The sequence below is a fragment of the Simochromis diagramma genome, unplaced genomic scaffold (assembly GCF_900408965.1).
Source record: "Simochromis diagramma unplaced genomic scaffold, fSimDia1.1 OVJJ01000344.1, whole genome shotgun sequence".
NCBI lineage: Eukaryota > Metazoa > Chordata > Actinopteri > Cichliformes > Cichlidae > Simochromis > Simochromis diagramma.
The window spans coordinates 730,145-753,129 of record NW_024387375.1 but is presented as its reverse complement, the minus strand read 5'-3'; the positions used below and the strand labels follow the sequence as shown (position 1 = coordinate 753,129).

General features: G+C 36.9%; 1 protein-coding gene and 1 long non-coding RNA gene across 7 annotated transcripts in view; both read left to right on the top strand.

The window, feature by feature from the left end:
* Positions 1-22,985, top strand: part of plch1 (phospholipase C, eta 1) — a 68,570-nt gene that overhangs the window by 34,255 nt on the left and 11,330 nt on the right. For all 6 annotated transcript variants that reach the window (XM_040009682.1, XM_040009683.1, XM_040009681.1 and 3 more), the window contains 12 exons: positions 1,552-1,795; positions 2,132-2,261; positions 4,608-4,778; positions 5,311-5,404; positions 6,860-7,063; positions 7,696-7,816; positions 11,532-11,703; positions 15,205-15,312; positions 17,751-17,909; positions 18,630-18,692; positions 21,265-21,359; positions 22,876-22,973. In XM_040009682.1, the coding sequence (XP_039865616.1) occupies positions 1,552-1,795; positions 2,132-2,261; positions 4,608-4,778; positions 5,311-5,404; positions 6,860-7,063; positions 7,696-7,816; positions 11,532-11,703; positions 15,205-15,312; positions 17,751-17,909; positions 18,630-18,692; positions 21,265-21,359; positions 22,876-22,973 (1,659 nt within the window). The remainder of the gene's footprint in view (positions 1-1,551; positions 1,796-2,131; positions 2,262-4,607; positions 4,779-5,310; positions 5,405-6,859; positions 7,064-7,695; positions 7,817-11,531; positions 11,704-15,204; positions 15,313-17,750; positions 17,910-18,629; positions 18,693-21,264; positions 21,360-22,875; positions 22,974-22,985) is intronic.
* Positions 11,734-12,848, top strand: LOC120719571. Its single transcript, XR_005692722.1, has 3 exons — positions 11,734-11,798; positions 11,838-12,026; positions 12,425-12,848. It is a non-coding gene; the product is annotated as an uncharacterized LOC120719571 (long non-coding RNA).

Genomic DNA, 22,985 nt, shown 5'->3' with positions numbered 1-22,985 from the left:
ACACACAACAGCTGCATGAATATTTCTTTGAAAGTGTGTGTGTGTGTTTCTAAGCAGTATCAAAACAAGGCGGCCATATTGTTACTTTCTGTCATACTGTAGCAGGATTTCAGAGATGAGATAATGTAACAGGAAGTGACATGGTAAGAGTGTGATGGTGGATAATTTTGGAATGGATCATAACAAAATTTATTTTAGGATGAGTAGAGAGGCAATTAATTTAATGAAAAACTCATCAATTCTTTAATTAGTCATTTAAATATTATGCTAAAACAAAAACGTTTACTCTTCTGAGTAAAGGGCTTTGTGCGTTGATTAGAGTCATTAACAAAACATTTTATAGACATAAGGAAAAAAGCAGCAACTTGAAGCGATGCATTGAGTGGATTTTAGAGTCAGCAAAGGTCATAGTTTACTGCAGGCACTCTCTCTTTCCTCACAAAGGCACAGACTCATAGTTAGCTGGGTTTATACTGAAATCTCATTAGGCTGTGATATTCTGCAGCGTATAGGAGCAGCTTATGTTCTTTCTCTGCCTTTATTTATTTCACATAAAAGCAGTGTGTGAAGGAACTGGCATCTTTTTAATCATGGTGATTTTTCAAAAAGCTTTTCATGTTCTTTTCATGTTATCCCTTGTTTTATGTTCTGCTGGCTTTGTGTTTTTGTCATTATGTTTCTGTAGGTTCTTCTGCTTCTTGAAGTTAAAGGCAATTAATTTTGTTAATCCATTTTTTTTTCAATTTGTCAGCAAATAATGAACTTTAAATTTTCCATCCTGTCTCTTCCAGCCCTCAAGCCCATCCAACCTTATTTAAGAATTCATCTTTAAAAACTCTATTCTCTCCTTATTTCTCTTCTCTTCTCAGCCCCCACCTGATTGCAGGTTTTATCATGTTAAAAGGGAGTTCTTCTGTCCTATAGTCACCAAGTGTTTACTGACTTGAAATAGTGTGATTGTTGGGGTTTTCTCTTTAATAATTTAGGGTCTTTACCTTGGAATATAAATTGCCTTGAGACAACTGGCTCCATATAAATAAATTTAAACTGAACCAAATGCATATAATTTTTTATTGATTTTTTTAAAAAAGTGTTTGTGTGCTGCTTTTTTCATTTTTGCTATAGATTAAACATCAATATTTTATAGTACACTTTAATTTAGAGCAAATGGGCATTCACGGGATAAATGTCTCAGTCTTAAATGTAAACAGATGGCATAACTCTATCACTTTTCAATATATATATATCTATAGCTATATATAGCTATAGATATATATCTATATCTATATATATCTATATCTATATCTATGTATATATATATTTTTTTTTACGAACAATGTTATACCAAAGCTTTAGTTTTTACTACTATAATACATCTATTATACCAACTAACTAACTAGCTACTTTTTTTCAAAAGTTTCATATCAGCAGCCTTTCATTTAAGTTGTTATTCAGTATTAACTAGAGAGACAATTATTAATGATACCTAAAAGCTGCCTTTTTAATTTATTATTTTTTTCCTTTCTTTCCATCTTTTCTTTTCACTGTCAGTCACCATCGATTCACTGTATAAGGTGACAGAGGGCGGTCAGTCGGACATCTTCCATCGGCATGCGGATGGCACCTTCGACCCTGCCTGCTGTTTCACTGTTTATCATGGAAACCACATGGAGTCCCTTGACCTGGTGACATCAAATGCAGAGGAAGCCAGAACCTGGATAACTGGTCTTCGCTACCTGATGGCCGGAATCAGTGATGAGGACTCTTTGGCCAAACGCCAGCGTACACACGATCAATATCCTTTAAACAAATAGCTACAGAGAGTTTTGTATTCATATTTTTTTAAGTTCAGAAGGAAACATTTAATCCTTTAAAATAAAATTATTCACCACAATGCAAAGTATAATTGTTTTCCTTAAGAAAATAACTTCGTCAAAACATAAACGTCGTCAAAAAAATTATTTCTACTATTAAAGCTGGCAATCAGCATATTTTTGCCTAAACTGTTTTCATCCATGTTTGTCAGTGTTTCCTATTAAACAAGTGGAAACGCAAAAAATTATCCTGACAATTTTTATAAACATAGAAACATAAAACCTACGTCTTTTTCCTTAATGTGTGTGTGTCTCACATGGATGAAGCAGACATTTGAAGAGGCCGATAAGAACGGAGATGGCCTGCTAAACATTGATGAAATCTACCAACTTCTTCATAAGCTGAATGTCAATCTGCCACGCAGGAAGGTCAAGCAAATGTTTCAGGTTAGAATATGAAACCATTCCAAATGAATTTATATAATTTATTGTATATAAATATTTAGGTCAACATAAAGGTTTTCCATTTTAGCACATTAGAGGAGCTCAGCTGTTGTAATTATTATGCCTGTGTGTAATTCAAATATATATGTTAGAGATATTTAGTAGTATTTTAGCCCTTATGCATGAGATAATTTTATAGGAAAAGAACATTTTAATGTAAGAAGAGTAGTGATAGTGAGGAATGTACTGGCTGCAGAAACCAGGAGTGTCAGTCTCATTTTTCTTCATGGGGCAAATACAGCCCAGTTTCATTCTGTCTAAATAAGTTTAAGTACACATTCAACCCAAGAGATGCCCTGAGAAAAATTATTGCAATTTCACCACACCATTTTCAACTTGGTTTTAGTTTCTCTACACTATAAAGCAATGCAGCTGGAGTAAATCAAGGAAACTAATTACTGTTGTTCACTGGGATTGCAGAGGCAGAAATAAAGCAATAAATTATATGTGAATTCACAGATAATTTCTATTATTTTTTATTATTATTTACCTTTAATGGATCAGTAATTTTTATATCTTTATAAAAAGAGACTGTAAATACAGTTAAACATTCACATTTTATGCCCTCCTCATCTGAAATGTCCACATTTTTCAAAGCCATTCTGTGGGCAGGATTGGACCCTCTTGTAGCCCCCCTGCCACAGACTGTATATACCGCAGGCTTTTCTAATGTTAAATATTGTGTACTTTAGGAACGTACAGCATTAAAAATAAAGCTCTTACTTTTAATTACCACAAAAACAAACATAAATGACACATGGTACTCCCTCCCCAACAAATGTATCCAACCACAAAGACATCAGAAGTAATTACAACAATCTGACAATTTGTTAATTAACTGGGCCGATTAATTAATTCTTACATCCCATCATCAAAAAAATAAAACTCAACCGCTTGATTGCCTGTGTAGGTGTCCTGGCACAATAGGCAACTAGGGCCACAACTGTCAAGTTGCTCAGGTATGACTACATCAGAGAAGTGTTGTTGTTCTCTCAATTTAACAAAAACAAAAACTCAGCTAAACCATACTTAATGAAATCATTGGTGGGCCTATTGCTCAGATGTAGAGGCTGAGAAATGGTTTCAGTGCCTTTAAGCTTTTAAATCGCTCTTCATGAGAACATGTTGTGTGGTAAATCCCTATTTAAGCCAAGAATTACATCATTTTTTGAAATAAATCTAATTTGCTGATATGAAAAATCTCAACAGTGTTAACCCCTTTAAGCCTCCTCTTCTCCAGTCTTTCATTAGTTCACAGATGATACAGTGAATCTCAGAATGTTTCATCCTCTCACAATGGAATAAATTGAAAGTGTTCAGTCTCTGCATTTAGATTAGAAAGAAAATTTCCTCAATATATCTTTTTCCAGTGACGCACCAGGAGACATCATCACCTGAACAGCTTTTGGTGCTTAAAATATCCAGAGTCTGTCTGTTTTCTGTCCATGTATTACAAGTCAATCACAGTGATTTCTCCTTTTCGTTGTGTGTAGATTCTGTCTATGATCGAGTCCCCAATGCTCACAGTGAACTCATTATGGGATTGCGATGGAGGCATTAGCTAGTATTATTAGATTTAGTGTCGAATGGGCCTCCGTGAGATCCAGGTAATATGAGATGTTGGATCCCACCGAGCCGGTGGAGCGTGGTGGCAGGATAGAATAAGGAACGAGCCCAGCTGTGTATGTCCCCTGGAAACATCTAGTGAGATATGAGTTTCGGAAGAAAAAAAAAGAGAAAGTGGTAATGTGTTTATATATAGAAAAAATGCTGGTCCATGGTGTCTGCTTGGTGCTAGTGTGAACCTGTGCTGTATGAGTGTAAAAGGATGAGACAGTATGCAGCTACCGTGTGCACCCCTGCACAGTTTAAGACTATTTGCATGTTGGTAGGATAATAGCTTTTCACTTATAGGACATGGAATATGCAACTTCTTGCATTATGATCATTTGGATCAAATATCAAGGAACATATAAATTAACAGGTGGGAAGAACTCATGGCACTTTTCATACTGCAGACAAAATGTCACATTGAACTACAGCTTCACTGGGAAGAACAAGCGCCAACGGTAGATTTATTCAGAACTGAAGAAGATTAACTTAACATGACACAGAGTACAACTACGTTCAATTGTAATAGTTTTAATTGTGAAACAATGAGCAGAATTTCTGTCTCAGCGAAGCCTTGTGCTGATAATCACACTGCAGAGCTTGAGTGTGCATGAAAATAATAGGCTTTCCAAGCTATCGTCATATCGCCAATGACATATCACTCTGTCATCATCACAGGAAGCAGACACAGATGATCAACAGGGCACTCTCACATACGAGGAGTTCTCTGTCTTCTACAAGATGATGTCTCTGAGACGGGACCTGTATCTGCTGATGATGGCATACAGCGATAGGAAGGACCACCTGACAGCTGAAGAACTGGTCAACTTCCTGCACAACGAGCAAAAGGTGCGCCAATCGACTTCTCAGCAAAGGATGTTAAAACCCATCACAGTTTTATAATGAGAAGTCCAGAGTCTCAAAAATCAGCTCTCTTAATTTTAATTTGGCCTCAGAAAAGAGATTCATTATATTCCTATTCACACTCTCCTTGTTGCTCCAGTGTCTAACTCCCTTTGCCTAAGCTGTCTGCCCAGAGGAATCTGCTCCACTAAGCCAATGTATTGCATCTAAAATTGGTTTGTGTCATGGGAGCACTTGGCTTGTTTTATATGACTTTTCTATGCTCTTTCTTACAGAGTTTTTACTTCTCTTACATTTCAATGGTGTAATTTTTCATCACGCCCCATTTTTTGTTCCCATCCTAATATACTCAGGTTAATATGTTTCTAAAATTGAGCTGCTGAATTTAGTACAAAAATGGGAAGTAACACTGACTACCTTGACCTTCTAGACTTAAATGAAACTGGGTATTTACTGCCTTTCAAATGCTGCAAATATAGGTCTTTTCACATTTTCTGTTACTTTTTTTTCTGTATAGATGACCAATGTGACTCCAGAGTATGTTGCAGAAATCATTGACAAGTTTGAAGTGTCAGAAGAAAATAAACAACAATGTGTTATGGGGATTGAAGGTAACTTTAACTTCTTTATCCTCCCTTTCAGAGTTTTCTATTTGCATTTCTAAATCTTGGACGTTGTCAGCCTCTCTCTTTCCTTCCCTGTGTTTGTCATGGCACATCATCACTTTGCAACACCAATGCTTATACTTTTATTTGCAATTAGTTTTCATACTCTTAAGATCAAGACCAGCTATTGATAGAGTTGATGCCATTTTGGTTATTTGGAGGTAACAAAGGGGCCAGTTAAAAAAATAAAAATTAAATTATGAAACATTATATTACCCTTTGTATGTCTCAAGGTTAAAATTCATAAAAATATTTGACATTCATAAACAATTTTTCTTAATATTGGCTGTAAATTCCAATCCTCATAATAGAAATTCTATAAACTGCTGGCAAGAAATGATGGGAACTATAAAAGGAGGACCATGAATGGTTCTGATTTTATCTCTGAGTGTCATTTTAAGTATCATCCCATGTACTCAAAGGGTGACCTTAAAAGAGGAGAAGGCGTGAGGATGGATGAGGACAGCCAAAGTGTGAAAATTGGCAAATCAGAATGTGGGTGGTGGAAAAGAGAAAAGTCAGTGAGGCCAGAGTAGATGAGGGGTGGGAGGACAAGGGGGTAAGACTAATCTTGTCGTCTGAGGCATGAAGTCCACCATTGTCTGTATGTCTGGCCAACCAGATCGGTATTACCGTGTTGCAGCTCTGAATCATAGGTGTCCAAACAGAAGTCACAGGATGTACATGTTTTTCTATAGCATGAAGAAAAAGATGTGCTGTACAGTTTTTGGTCTCTTAACAACTGTGTTTCCAACAGATGTTAATATTCATGCCTCCAAGTGTGTTGTTACAATCTAAACTTAATCTCAATATACCATGGTCAGGCACATGTGATCAATCACCAAATTTATGCTACATTTTTTTAATCTCTTTCTTATTTTAATTCTCCTCCTCAGTCTGCTTCCCCACATTAACTCTCTGCTTCTCCTTCCTTCCTTCCTTCCTTCCTTCCTTCCTTTTCCTTATTTTCGCTTGCTCTTGGTATTCCTGTCTCATTTCTTTGCATTCTCGCTGGATGAAAGGAAACTTTCTTCCTTCTTACTCCCCTTCATGCTGTACCACCCCCCAAAAGTTAACAATGTGAAGTATATCTAACAGTGTGGCTTGAAACCACAGCGCTGTGGTTTTTAGAGTTATTTGTGATCCATTTGTAGTTTTGTAGAGACTGACTTGGTGATCAAGAGATGTGGGTAGAAGTTCTGAAATAATCCCATGGATTGTTATTCAAAAAAGAAAAAAACATTTTACTAGTTTAGGAAAAATAAAGATATATATATAAAGGGGGGTTAGTCTATTTCACGCAAAAGCTGTAAAACATAACTGAAACTATGGTTTCAGTATGGATGTTTATTTTTCCCCTGTAATTTCTTTTGTTTATTAAAATTCATATTTTTCTTTCAGGTTTCACAAATTTCATGCGCTGTCCAACGTGTGACATTTTCAACCCATTGCACCATGAGGTAAATCAAGACATGGACCAGCCTCTGTGTAACTACTTCATCGCCTCCTCTCATAACACCTACTTGACTGGAGATCAGCTCCTCTCCCACTCCAAGACTGACATGTATGCCTGGGTGCTGCAGTCTGGTTGCCGCTGTGTAGAAGGTAAAGATATAGCTCTATTTAAATGTGTGATCTGACCCATTGCACGGAAGACATTAAGCATGTAGGAAAAAGTGAGAAAAAGGAGGGTAAAAATATTTAAATGGATGATAGATGACTTCCATTACACTACATCACTGGGTCTACTGCTTAATGGTTCATGCTGTAGAACAGTACCCTCATTAATGTAACTAGTAACACCTGAGCCTTTCATATTGTAACTAATCAGTATTTCTGCAGTGAAAATGTAGTACCGTGATTAGACAAAAATGTTTGGTGGCTCATAATAGTAAAAAATGATCTTGATTTCAGCATGTACTAAATTATGTTGTTTTTGTGTGTTTTTTCTCACTGCATGGATCCTTTTGGGGACAAAAGAGCTTCACCTCAACATAAAACACAATCTTACAACCTGTAATACCCCAACTGGTCATAACATTTAAAAACATGCAGAAGAGCTGTGAAATCAAAGGTTATTCAAATACATTTTGTGTTTCCCATATGGAAAGTTGAACAGCAATAACAGAGTAAAAACTCACAGCAGTAGCATTGTGCTGCTGTATTTTCTTCCGAGGAGAGAACTGTATATAAATAGTTTCAGTATTTATGAATCATTGCTCCTTCTTCTCCTACAGTGGACTGTTGGGATGGTCCCGAAGGAGAGCCGATGGTCCAGCATGGCTACACTCTGACCTCAAAGATCCCATTCAAGTCTGTCATAGAGACCATCAATAAATATGCCTTCATAAATAACCAGTGAGTCAAAACTTCTCTGTGTTTATCTGTGTGTGTTTTTTAATGTGTGTGTCTGGAGGAGAGAGACAGAGTGTTTGTGAATGTTTAATGGATACTAGACACTTCCATTATCCTATTATTAGTGATGGGATTTCCGGCTCTTTTTAGAGAACCGGCTCTTTCGGCTCCGAACCGGCTCTTCAGGTTGTTTTGTTGCTTTCATTAATTTATTATTAACAATAATATAAAATTATGCACAAAAGGAATTACTAATGTAAAAAAAAAGTGGTTTTATTTATTATATTTTTATATATAAATATATGCGGTGGCCCCTAGAGACAAAGCACGTACAAACTCCAAAACACATTTCTAGCATGAACTGAACTTCCAAAACAGAGCTACCTAGATCACTTAAATTACACAATTGAAAGCATATGTGTATGTTTGTGTATTTATACACAAGCACTCCTATATATTCAAATAATTTAAAAAAAAAGTTCATTTACCTGTTATTACCACACACCAAATCCAGTCGTTGGTACTTCCTGGCTTGTGTAGCCACTAGGTAACAAAAGCTCAACACTGCCCCTAGCATCCTGGAGCACTTCTGTTGTCTTTTGTATGTGTTTTGAGTTTTTATGTGCTTCTGAGTTTTTACGTGTTTTGGAGTTTGTACGTGCTTCAGAGTTTGTACGTGTCTGTAGGGGCCACCGTAAATATACTTTTATTTATTCACGCCACATAAAATATAATAAATAAATCATATAATACAAAAACCAACTATTCATATTTCAACTTTTAACTATTTAAATTTTCAGCTTTTTCCTTTTACAAACTTAAAGTGAAACAGCAGAAAACACTGCAAACCACAACACAGTTAAACATATAAACTAAAATATTAAAACAAAAAGAAGATGCATATTCTCTGTCATATGGACCTGCATGAATAAACTTTCTGAATCCTTTATCATCCGCAACTGAAAATAGTTGTGGATGATTACTATACCTTTCTCTACTCTTTCTCTCTCTTTCCCTCCCGCTCTGTTCCTGTGCTACTGAGTGTAACTACCGCCCCTCCCCCCTCATCCCAGCGTAAAGCACAATTCTCGTATGCGGAGTGAAGCACTACCTATTATCCCATTATTTTAGTGGGGGAGAAAACAGCTTTGAATACTAAATGGAAATTATGTTTGGCTTATTTATCCTTCAGTTTACTCACTAACATGATATAAACATAATTTCTGTTTTTCACACTGTTATAACGAAATATTGGTGATTGCATTGAAGGTTTCCCCAGAAATGTTTAAATACGAAGTTGCAGAAAGTAGATAATAAGAGAACACTGTGATTCCTGGCACTGAATAGCACCTATTACCCAGCCATCTGTTTAGCAGCACTTCCTCTAGCTCCCCGAGGAGCCACGGTTTGTCTCTGTCAGGTCCAACATTACCCAAACAAAGTGTTGAATGATGCAGCTTCCTGCTGCCACATTGGCTCAATTTGACATCCAGTATTGCAGCTTCTTGTGATGGCAGCGATTGTGTTATAAAACCATTTATCTGTTTCTAATAAAGACGATATTGGAGTACCCTCAGTTTCTGTAAGTAAACAAAAAGTGTGACTACATTTGGCAGCATGTTGAAATGTTTGGTAAAGTTAATTAAAAGTCGTATGCCTGTTCTTTAACTTATTTTCAACTTAACTTTGTTCATTTTTGAGACATTGTTGGCAGAAATATACAGCTATTTTAAGTTTAAAGGGAACAGATTGACGGCATGTCCTATTCAGAGTTTGCCTGTAACTGTCTACTTTAAACCTTTAAAATTCATGATACATGTTCTATAGACCTGTATAACTACTATGTTACCTAGCTGGATCAAATATTTGTAATAATGGATCATTATCCGTTTGCATTGTTAAACACCGTCTGATCAGTTTTGCAGCATTTTGCGTACTCTGAGCAAAGAGTATAGCCCCTACACATCAGAACATGTCTGCCCGCCTGAGGTAGATGTATCATTTATTCAATTAGATGTTGGGATGTTGTTTTTCTTAACGATGGAAATAATACCATGATTATCCACTTAAGTTTTTTTTGTGGTCTTTCAGGCCTTCTTATGGTCCTGAGCTGGTCAGTCCATTCGTTTTTCATGAATGTACTAGATTGTTTATTTGGCCTCTCCTGAAGTTTTTGCTGTCCTTTGCACTTTGCACTTTGCATTGCATTTTTTTAACCTCTTGCACTACCATCTCTTTAGGCCCCATATTTGAAAATCCCCCCCCCCCAGCGGTGATGCAAATCTGAAGGCTAGAGCGTCCCATTTCACAGGCTTGCACTTCCGGCCTTCTCGGTCTTCAGAAGACCCGGCCCACATAGACCGCGAAGGTCAGGTCCTCGGAAGGATGCAGCCCCTGAATTGAGACACAGCTATTGTTTACATGTCCCTCTCTTCTCTCCCCATGCGGGTAGTGGTTCTTTCCATCTGTTTGTCATCCTGTCAGTGGATCAGATTATTTTATGTTTGTGACCATTCACTTGGGTATTTTGCCTTTTGTTCCTGTTAATTTTTTTCTTCTGAGTTTGGTTCTGTGTTGGTGAGTCCTTTTGGGTCCACAACTCTGCCTGTGACACACCTACAACAGCAGTTATGAAAGATAATGGATTTTTATTCATCACATAACTGTTTGATTCCACTGTGGTGTACAGCAGCAAAACTGAAAAAAAAAAATAAAAAAAATAAAAGTGCCTTTATCCAGCAAGTTATGGACCTGTACTGAGTACAAATCAATAGTTTAAGCCATTAATGACCCAAGAAATAAAACAAAGATTTCATGATGATGCGCTCTAGTATAAAATAAATGTTTAGTATTGTCATGTGAAACGTGCCAATTATGAAAAAATTACTGATCCTAATTAACTTAAGTGTTTATAATAATAATGACAGCAAGAACAGACTAATAAAATCAATGTCATGTGCTTTATTGCTCTCTTTTCTCTCCTGTTGCCATTTTCACTTTCTATATTCAGTAAATTTTTTTTATCATCAGTGCCACCTGTTAATGAGATTAATGGGCCCGAGGCTATAATGAAAGAGAGTGAGTCTCTGCTCTCCCGCATCACATGCGCTCACACACAAACAGGCACAAGCACACATTACGCAGTTCATTGGGCTGCCTCGGTGTTTCACCTGGGAGGAGCTGCTAGATGTTTGAAATGAAATGACTCTCTCTCTGTTGTCTCTTTTTGTCTTTAGCTCTTTGGCAGAGAACTAGTGCCTGCGTCTGTGTCTGTGTGTGCGTGTGCGCGCGTGCTCATGTCCCTGTGTGTGTTGTTCATGCAAGTGTGTGTTTCAAGGATCAGAGGTGGGAGTGAAAGCGAGGCTGTGTCCCCTGAGGGAGAGCTGTCAGTCTGACAAACCTGACATTTGAGCTGTACTGCTGTGTGGCCACAAGTCATTTCACCTTTTCTAAATGAAAACACACACACAGCCCACTGACTCGCATACACCATGCCATGCCACAGAGGTGCAGCTGTATTTTTATGATTTACCTCCTCTTTGCTCTGTTGAATTGAGGTGAGAAATGGGAGCACAGTTTGAAATGTGATTTATGATCATGTCAGCAGATCCATCTCACTTCAGTCCATTGATTTCGTTTAAGGCACATTTTGAGAGTGTGGACAGCGTTTATGTAACTTAAAGAAAGCTGAGTATGTGTCTTGTTCTTTTTTTTAAAGGTATCCAGTGATTCTCTCCATAGAGAACCACTGTAGCATCCAGCAGCAAAAGAAGATTGCACAGTACCTGCGAGAAATCTTTGCAGACAAACTGGACATAGGAGATGTACTGAGTGGAGACTGCAAAACATTACCCAGTCCTCACAGCCTGCAAGGCAAGATACTCATCAAAGTAAGAATAAGTCTAAAGTGGTTAGACGAATGGAAGATGGACTGACAGTGCATGCTTTAAATGAATGAATGTCTTACTGAATTCAAATATGACGTGTCAGTTAGTACACTTGTGAATAAATGCAACTGCATCAGCTCTCCTCTCACTTCAGTGAACAAAGTAGTGTGCTGATCATATGCCAATTTTACTTCATGTGCACGAGTTCAGAAGGTACTGCAAGGCCACTAACTATTTCCAATAAACAGATGAAGTGAAGGAAGAGGAGCAGGGAGTGGGAGAGGGTGTGGAAGTGGTGCAAAACTAGGTCAATGTATTAATCATAGGTGTTACACCCCGGCCTAGGCAACCGGGGTGCAACGTAGAAAAACAGAAATAAGGAAAATAAAACCACGAAGGCTCTCCACCAAAATCCCAAAATGAAAATATCCCATAACAAAAGTATTGACAAACCCATTCACAACTATTTACGACAAACTATTTATTTACAACACGGGGGGAGATCGCGACCATGACATACCGAAACACAAGGCTTAAATACATAGAAGGAGCAATTATGGAATGGACCACAGGAGGGAAACTCAGCTGGGGCAAATTAGACCTGACGAGACAAGGAAACGTAAACTGAACATACTAAGATAACACAGACTTTCAAAGTAAAGCAGGAAATACATGACAGTCACGCAAAAAACAAAACACTGACAACACCGAAACGTAACAATAGGCAAGAAAGAGAGAAGAACGAGACGCTAGTATATGATGAGTGAGGCTTTAAGTTTTGTTATCTGCAAACACAAAAGTCTGCAGAACTGCTGAGCTCCAGTTTAATGATTAAATTATTTTAGTTTTCGAGGCAAAATTGATTCAGAGGATCAAATCTTCTTCAGGGTGCTGGATCAAAATATAGCCTTAAAACTTTTGAAGAGAATAAATTATTTAATTGCAGCCCAACCTTGTGCCGTCTTTATGCTTTTTCTGAGATGTTGGTACAATTTTGCCTTGCACTTTATTTTTTTTGTGCTTGGATGTGTGAATATTTTTTAAAATAACCATGACAACTAATTGTAACTAGCAATGTTGAATTGAAAAATATTTTATAATACAACCTACCACATACAACATCGCAACAAATCTTTGAAATATCAAAGTTTATCATCCTTATTTATTTATTTGTATTTACCAAATAGAAAAAAAAGAAACCCCAAACAGTTTCTTGTACTTATTCAAGAAACTCAATATATTGCAATTTTCTTTAAATGACAGATCATAATATAAAATGAAGTTTTTCATGAACTTAAAATCAAGTTATCTGAGGCTTGTGACATGGCACTTTGTCCTGCTGTAAGCAGCCTGTCAGCAGGTGGTAAACTGGGGTCATAAAGGGATGGACATGGTCACCAACAATAGTCGGGTAGGCTGTGGTGTTGGTACTTAGGGGCCCAAAGTGTGCCAAGAAAATGTTCCTCACACCATTCTATCACCAGCAGCCTGAACCATTGATACAATGCAGCATTAATCCATGCTTTTATGATATTTACACCAATTTACATTTCTGATCCTGCCATGTGAATACTCCAAGAGAAATCTAGACCTGTCGGACTATATTATTATTATTATTTTTTAGTCCAGTTAGGTGAGCCTGTGTAATGTTTCCTGTTCTCAGCTGACAGGAGTGTCATCTGGTGTGATTTTCTGCTGCTGTAGCCCATCTGTTTCAAGTTTGACATATCATGCATTCAAAATTGCTCTTTTGCATACCAAAAAAGTTGTTATATGACTTACTGTTGACTTCTTTTCCACTCATATCAGTCTGGTCAGTCCCTCTGACTTAAGACATCCACAAGGCTTTTTTTTTTTTTAACCAGAAAACTGCATATTTTCTGTGTTTCAGACCATACTCTGTAAACTCTAGAAATAGTTTTATTGGAAATTCCAGACCAGCCCATTTGGCACCAACCAGCAGGTCAAAGTGCACCTTTCTTCCACATTGCAATGCTTGGTTTTAGCTTTAGCAGATGTGCATATGCCATGTGCATATACTTAAATCTATCCATGCATTACTATTGGCTGGTGAGATATTTGAAGTTGACAGATGTACATAAAAGAGTGCCTGGTTAGCGTACACAAATGTTTCCTTTAGGGTAATTTTAATAGTTTTAATTTGGCATGTGACTGTTGTAGTTTGCATCTTAACAGCAGCCAAAGTAGGCTTCTTACCATAGTATGCTTCATGATAATTTTGTATTATGTCATTTAAACATGATTGATTTTGAAGTTTCTTTTAAGCTTGTTCACAGTACACCTCAATGTGAACAAGCAATAACAAAATATACTTACCAAATTTTTTTGAACACACAAAATCTTTTGTGTATTACTAAACTGGTGTACTTCCACAGCAATCAGATATATTCTTCAGTCGATGTAATCATATAGATAAAAGCAACAATTTAGAGTGACCTTACAATGGATGTTGCACTTGCAAGTTTATCTAAGAACATTACCATGTCTATCCTCACAAGCTTATCTGTTTAGAGCAATAGCCTCTCCCAAGATGCAGGAAAAGTGTCCAGCAAAAATGATCTAAAAATTGTGGTTGATCTAAAAAGACCTGAGACCCAAGATCCTTATCCACCAGTGCAGTAGGAGTTGCCCAGAGACTCCAAGAGAGAGTCCAACAAAAGCTTTCACCATTTGTTGGATTTTTTTTATATATATAAGAATGAGATATAGTGCAGCTTATCTGTAATGTTGAAGAAGGTCTGCATTGTTCTCTGTGAAAATAAAACCTGGATCTGTCTTATATGGTCAGATGTCTGCAAAGTTAAAGAGCATTATTGATTTTCTATAAAGGCCCTTTGCTCCCCCATCTTTTTTGTCCCTTTGTTTGAGAGGCTTTCACCTTTCTCAATAAACCAGAAGAGCAAGAGCAGAAGAGGCCAGACAGTCACAAGACAATGAAGAAAACTGGCGTAAAGATTTTTGACAGTCACAGATAGATAGAAGGAATGGGGATGTATTACTTGCTGAAGTGAAGGTGGTGATGTACTGCAGTAAGCATAGAGTATGCCATTGATAGTAGAAGAAGATGCTTAGAAAATTTTAACTCCCACTCACACCTCCAGAGTGGCTTACTAATGGGCTTCCACTGTGTGCTGAAAGCAGTGCTCGGAAAGCTTCTCAGAGACTCTGCAGATGACTGTTTAGAATGTATGTGGTTGTACATATGTGTGTCTTTTGTTGTCTTCTGTGCTTATATCCTTTAATTTTTTGCCTGCTGAATCTAGTAAAGCATCTTCAAAAATTAGGAGGATGCTCATTATCTGCCTGTATATATTCTGGAGTCAGAGATATTGAATTGTGCTGTGTTATTCTTGGACTATCTTAGAAGTCCAAGCAGAGTGGGTGTTCATGTGTATAAAAGGGATGAGCAATGCATTTAAGACATATGCATGGGTCAAATGTCTATCCTCTCATGTCTTGGTCTGTGTTTTTTTTCCCATGCAGGGAAAACGCCTGCCTGCCTATCTGTCTGCAGATGCTGAAGAAGGGGAGGTGTCCGATGATGACAGCGCTGATGAAATTGAGGACGACTTCAAGCTCAAGAGCAGTAATGTAAGAGAGAGGAATAAATCTATGAATGATGATGTGCACACACCGAAGCATGAACCTTCAAATTATCATGTCCAAATAGACATGTTTTTTTTGCATTACTTGAAACCTTCTTGCTTGTTTTCAGTTAGATCCTGTCATAATTTCTTGACTTTTTTTTGTATCTATGCACTTAATATATACATTAAACAATCTGTATCACAAATAGAAATATTGGAGTTGTCTTAAAATGAGTAAAATGAAAGGTGTTCTTGGGTGACTGATTACACTTCCAGTGTGCTTGATCATCTTATTTTCATGTTTTATATTGTCTTTCCCTGTCATTGATGGTTTGCACTTTTTTAACAGCATGCATAATAACACAACATGCTCTTATACGATCCATAATAATGATTATTATCAACACGTTCAGACAATGTTTTGACTGACACAAATATAAAGAACAAAATTGTAAAGCTAAAATTGGCTGCTTTTAAGAATAGCTTTTCTTTGCAATTGTTTTTCCATCAAAACACTAGTGACAATATTTAGAAATGTAAATAAACGGCATCTACTCTAACTTCCTTGAAAAATATAAAATTCAAAAAATGCATTTACTTATATTCTCAATGGAAATAATTGGAAGTCGTAGCACTTTTTTTAATAACAGCTGTGCAATAATAATGGTGGGTAATAGGGTGGAAACAAGAAGGTAATAAGATGAAAATAGCAAGTTATTATCACTTGATTACCAAAATAATTTCATATTATTAAATAGGTATTATCTTGTACCAACAATATTTGCACCAGAGTAATATTACCCATAATATGGAAACCAATATATGCTTATTAGGCAAAACCAGTTAGCAACAGAATATCATTATGTTGGTAACAGTATTATAATATGATGATAATATGATTATGAGACTGTTATAATATGATGCAAACTGCATATTTCAGTTCCACATTAATAAGAAAAATAAAATAATGTAATATTACTCAGGTAAAACCACTGTCGATACAAGATATTACTTGGATTTCAGTTGAATTTTGCTTTGGTAATTAACTTGTCATTTCCATGTTATTACAGTCTCATTTCTACGTTGTTATCACACTGTTACCATATTATTACTGAGCTGCGTGTAGGAAATGTCTCCAGATAAGTTTCTAAGCCACACTTGTTTGTACCATGAAAATCAAATAACCAGGTCAAGTAACATTGATTAATTAGCGATGAACTTAAATTATGTCAAATCATGATGTTGATAAATTATTTATCTTAATTCAAAATGAATAACAAAAAATAATAACAAAAACAACACCCTGTCAAAAAGCAAACAGGCAAGCAAACAAAAAACAAACAAACAGTTTGCAGTGAATTAATCCCAACCGCCACATACAGGCACCATAAACCGAGGTTAGATAATGAGATCTAAATGGTATTGTTGTTCTAGAGGTAATGACTTCAATAATTTTTGCTTGCAAAGTTTTAATGATCGTCATTGTTGTAATGTTTTGGAATAACCGGTGCTTAATCAAGCAGATTCAAGTCAAAAGTAAACAGAAAAAAAAAATACTTTAAATGCACTTAGTACTCAGCCTGCTAGAAAATATGTCCAAGAATGCCATTAATGCCAGCTTATGATAACTGCTCTTTAGTTTTCCCTGAGCTATTTTCATAGCTATTCTTAATCATCATCATATTGTGATACAATAGTGCTATGGTCCTCCTTACAATGCTTAAAAGAGGACAAGACTCTTCCAGATGGTATAGTTGTGTAACCAAATATGGCATCATTATTCCACATTTAGCTGAGAGGCACGAGGCTGCAGATGCCACTTCAGATGATCATTGCCAATTTAAAACGGGAGATGGCAGGTTTCCACTGATGGGAGGTTTTGTATTGAGCTCATAAAACCAGTTTGCTTTCACAGCAGTCACAGCTGAACATTACAATAATAGTGTGGTGTAAGTTTTGTACAGTAATGATGCATCGGATTTGTAAAAAGGTGACTTGCATGGTCTTGATTACTCAGACTGTTTGTAAATATTTATTTTTATTGTCATTTTGAATGGAATGATGCACATACTGAGCTCCAGATATAATTCACTGAGAAAATTACTCATTCACATTCAGCCATTCATTCAGCAGGTGTACAGTTTTATACAAGATGGAGATGTTTATTCATTATCATTATCGCTTATACACTTCTGACCTGTGGAAAGGAAATCGATACTCCTCAGATATACACAAGATTATATATGTGATTATATGCAGTTATCATCTTCTACTTCTATTTCTTGCAAATATATGGCACTCTGTATACAGGTTTGATTTATAGCAGTTTGGTGTTGCAATTTCAGGTGCTTTGCATTAGCGATAAGGTGTGCTCCTGCTTCAAAAAGGCATTACTCTACACCACACTGAAAGCGTTTTCCTTTTGTCTCTTCTTTCACCTAGGGCCATGGTCACCACCAGGTGGTGGAGTCTCACATCAGAAAGAAACTGGACTCTCTTTTAAAGGAGTCTCGGATCGGAGACAAGGAAGACACTGACAGCTTCAGCATCAGAGCTTTGCTCCGAGCCACACACCAGGGTCTTCAGAAGAATCTGCGGCAGGTAAAGTTCAAGGCGATGTGTGGGGATGAGTATGGAGGAGAGTTATACTTGTTAACAGATGAAGAGAAGAAATCAAGGGGATACAACTAGGCCATGGGATTAGTCATGGGGGGGATGGAGAAAATAAAGAGGCAGACTAGTTACTGCACCAAACACACTAACCAAACACATGAAAACACAGAGACACACACATCTGTCTGAAGGATCTTATGTTTCCACCCACGTAATCCAAATTCATCCAAAGGCTGTCAAAACAGACTGAAAGTGATGAGAAACTAAATGTCTGCAGTGTTACTTAATATTTAATTTCCCTGCTTGCCTCTTGTGCTATTTTTAGAAGCTTCAGTTTCCTGACAGCCATTTTAATGTAGTGGGTGTTGTGCATTGGGGTTTCCTATTCATCTTATTCTACTCATGGTTGGCTGGTGATACCCTTCACCTCATTTTGTCACCACACTTTTTTACTTATTTATTTCTAGGTGTTACTTACTGTACTTTTTTTTCTTTTTTCCCACCCACTTATCAGTTGTATTGTGCTGTACTGGCTAATGTCTTTTATATGCATCTCTTGAGATTTAGGGTTTAAGTGACTCACTTGGGTGCTAATGTGACTGTTATAAGATTCACACCAAATGATTCTCATGCACAAATCTAAAAAAGTGCACGTGAACAGAAATATGAAAGCCTCTGAATGCATTTTTTTAAAAATATATATTTTAGAGCTCCAGAGGGGTTCTGAAGAAATCCCAAAGCAGATCGTTCATCACGACACTCAAACAGAAGGTAAGAAGCATAGAAAAGGAGGTGGCTTTATGTGCTTGTTTCTTATTCTGTTTATCTGGGGTCCCAAAATGTAATTCATCTTTGTTCAGCTTCAGGTTAGGTTGTAATCAGTTATTTTACTTCTTAGAATATTAAACCACTTTCGAATGATCTTTTTTTGGGAGGGGAAACTAATATTCAGCAGGATGAGATTTTGTTTTATTTGAATGGCAGACCAAACTTGCCCCAAGAAATCAATGCTGTCTTTGTGCATGAAGGAAAAATGTGCAAGCCTGCACTAAACGGCTGAAATCAATGAGTCTCTTGTCAGAACAGCCAGCCTGACTGAATTCACCCAGGGTGGTGATTTAACATGCTCCATCAGCTCAACAGCAGAGCTGCAGTTTGTTGTATTTATACTGCGTTTTCCTCTTTATTTTAAACCATGAAGCAAACTAGATATAGAACGTTAACTAGTCAGATTTTACTGTAGATATTGCAACTGTCATGTATGGCTGGAGCAGTCAGGAAATGGACCCAAATGCAGACACTTGTGCACGGAAAATAAACTTAGAAAGACAGCTTTTCTTCTTGCTAGAGGAACATCCTTCACAACATAAATTTACAGAAAAACAAACCAAAACCCTGACAATAAAACTAAGAACAAAACACAGGGCAACTAAAAACACGGAGAGACTCACAGTGCATGAGGAAGTATGACATGCCAAAGGAAAACACAGGGCTTAAATACACGAGGGAGTAACAAGGGAATAGAAGTACAATAACAGTAACCAAGAGACTAGAACCTAAGTAGCAATGAAATCAAAGACAATATAATAATACAAAATATAAAACACTGGGTCACCGACTCAGTAACTGTGTGTGGATCTTCTTATAGTCTCTGTGCTACGCCAAGCCTGACTGTGTTAGTGCTGCGTTGTATTCACTGTATATAAGAAAAAGACCAGCTCTTCTTCTAGGCAAGAGCTAGTGTTACACAACCTTAACACTAAATTTATACCAGCTCATCAAATAATTACAATATTGCAATGCATTTTAGGAACAACCCTGAAAATGAACATAATTGTTTATCAACACTTCTTTAAAAGTTTGGAAAAAAAGCCACACAACTTTAAAGCCTTCTTGAAGGTAGTGCTTACCTCAAAGCTGTTATGTTAGACTACATATGTTTTTATTAAGCAGAGCTTTAATTTGGTGCAACCTTGCCACACTGTTTGCTCTATTTCATCATCAGAGACAGCTCTCTAACTGATAAGCATCACTTACAAGAAGTGAAACAGAAGCAACTGCTGCTTTCTTTTAGTTGAAAGCTTCTTTTGAAGTCATTTATAGCAAATGCTAATGTAAATGACACTTTATGACACATTAAAGAAAAAACCCAGAATTTTTAACTCTGGCACTAGAGGAATGGTTAAGCTTAGTTTCTGACATGTTAAATTCCACATAAAGAGAACGGTCCCTGCACACACCATAAACTAGTGCATGCAAAGTTTTATGAGTAATCACCTTTATCCTTCGATTAAAGATTTCCATCTTGATGGGAGTAGTCTCATCCATTGAGCACAAGAGGTCATTGAATATTTTAATGAGTATGGAAATTATGTGAATCTAAGTTACGGCCTTTAAACTCGTCATCTTCTTGAACAATGCTTTTCACCACCATCATCGAAACATTAAATCAACAAGTATGCTTTGGAAAAAAACGGTACTTCCAGCTAACGGTAGCTTAGGAAACTCATAGAATCCATGTTTTTGTGATGGTCTATGCCACTATGTTAGTTTTTTCTTTGTCACATACCTTTGAATTATAATTGTAGATATAAAGCATACTAATATGCATATACAAATTTTAAATTTCTCCTATAGAGTGTGGCCGACTGTAAAAAAAAATCTAGTGAAACTGATTACAATGTTTCTCAGTTCTTCAGCATGATTTCAATTTACCATGCATTTAACGCAAGTTTGTGTCAGTTTTAAGAGGGTGGTGGTTTTTGAAAAGATTCCCTAAACATTTCCACATTCCTCAGTTTGGTTATTTCTCTCTTTGAATTTCTCTCTCTCTAGCCATTCGCTTCCTTTTACCTTCCTCATTTTCCTCTACTGCCCACACACATCTACTCTTCATTCTTTTATGCCTCCCTCTTTGCATTTTGTGCACCCTCCCACGTGTGTGTATATATCTGTTCACACATGGGTGCAAGTAATCTGCTGGTAGGCAGCCTTAACCCTGTAATTACTCTTAAAACAGACTAGCTAAACGCACAACAAAACTAAGAAAACAGAAAACAATTTATTCAAAAAAAGTCTCGCAGTGATTGAGTATGCTATGTATGACACATCCACTGGCATGCACAATCACACACTCAAACATACTGCAACAGCCACAGTGAAACGGACTTGCTGAAAAAACACTAGTGACAACTCGTAGGCATAAAGAACGTGTGCTGTGAGAATGTAGGTGGCTTTATGGATATTAGATATGTTTTTGTTTATACTTTTTATTTAGAGGGCAAACCTTTACAGTAGTGTAATTGTGTGTTTGTTTACATATCTCTGTCTCTTCACTATCCAGAGGCACTCCAAATCCAGGCTGACATGCCAAAGCATGGACAAGGACGAAGATGGTCAGGAGAGGTCCGGGAGGGAGGCTGGAGGACAGTTCAACAGGTGACCTTTGAACCACTTCATCACAATACTGACAATCTCTGACAGCTGAGAGGTTGGATACTTGCTGACTGCTGGGAGCATGAAACAATCCAGGTCACTGGTAGTGCCATGCAAACACTGAAGCTTCTCCAAACAAATATTGTATGTTTGCTGGAGAAGACTTTGTTATTGTGGAGAAAAGATTATGTAGAAAGTTTAAGGAGTCAAATCTGGAGCTACCACCAGCATCAAAGATTTTTTGGGTGACTGTATTTAACAGTCACCCTTTTCCACTTTTCTCAAATTTATCTGTAATGTTGAGCCTGCATGCCCTGCTGTGCAATTATGCCTTCCTTACCCTGATTTTACTGACTTCCTACAAAAGCCCAATGATACCAAGGGTCTAGGATGCATGAAACTGGCGCCGTAACAGAATGCATCACATAATAATAATAATAAACCATCCCACATCTCATATGCTTATTAACTTGTAGTCAAAGATGGATATTTTATTCAAAACCATAATTAGAAACTTTGATCATTTATTTGGCAAAATTGTCGATGTACATTATTTGTCAGAAGTAAAACTCAAAATATTCAAAATACTTTTCCTGACCTTTCTCTAATTCCAGTATTGCTAGGTTTTTTGCCTTCACTTATATCATATCAATATTTTGCATATTTTTCACACCATGTTACCTGTCACTAATGAGTGGTCTTACAATTCTTGTTTTCATCTGCAGTAATAAGTGGTAATTATTACTGCTATATCATTATTGAGAAATAAATAATGCAGGATTCTAATGTTTTACTTTCATTTCTGCAGTCCCCCATCTATCCTCTCAACTCATTATGTACTAAAAATAACAGAGGAAGGGGTGTTAAAATGACATAATTCAGTGTTGCCACTAATTTGGTCTGTATTTTATTTAGAATCTGAAAGGAATCATACCAAAGTAAATTGTAGCATTTCCATTTTCATCATCAGTTTGAATATAGTCCACTTCTTTTTCAGTTTTATGTCCATGTTGGTCTTGTTTTCCCCCCATTTCTATTTGAGTCAACACTGGCAAAAAAATGTGGAAATCCAGCTTTGTTTTCCTTGTTCAGCGGCTGTCTGCAACTAAGACCTTTGTCTCTCTTTGTTCTTCCAGTCTCTGTTGCATATTCATATAGGCATGTCCCAGGGAACTGTCACAATACAGATTCCTGCAAGCATGTGTCTGAGTGGCTGACTTTTTTTTAAGACTGCGGGTGCATGACAGTGTAGTTGTTTGTATGTGGGAATCTGAGTGAGTCTTCTGCACTGCATATCCTCTGGTCCCTATTAAGTTTTTTGCCTTTGATGCTCTTTTCCTGTGGTTTCCAAGTTGCCTACAGTGGACAATCTTCTATCCTGCAATGCTTTTCTCATATAAATACTTTAATGGATGGATGAATGTTCAAGTCTTAACTATCCTTTTTATTCCATCTGCCTCGATGATCTCACTTTGTCATCTCTGTCCTCTTTTTAAAATCGTCCATCTGACTGTTTCAGGTGTTTAAGAAAGAGGAAGACGATGAAACTGAGCAGAGATCTGTCAAATCTTGTGGTGTTCACCAACTCTGTTGCCTCACAGGAGTGTCTTAATGAAGGTGAAACACCAG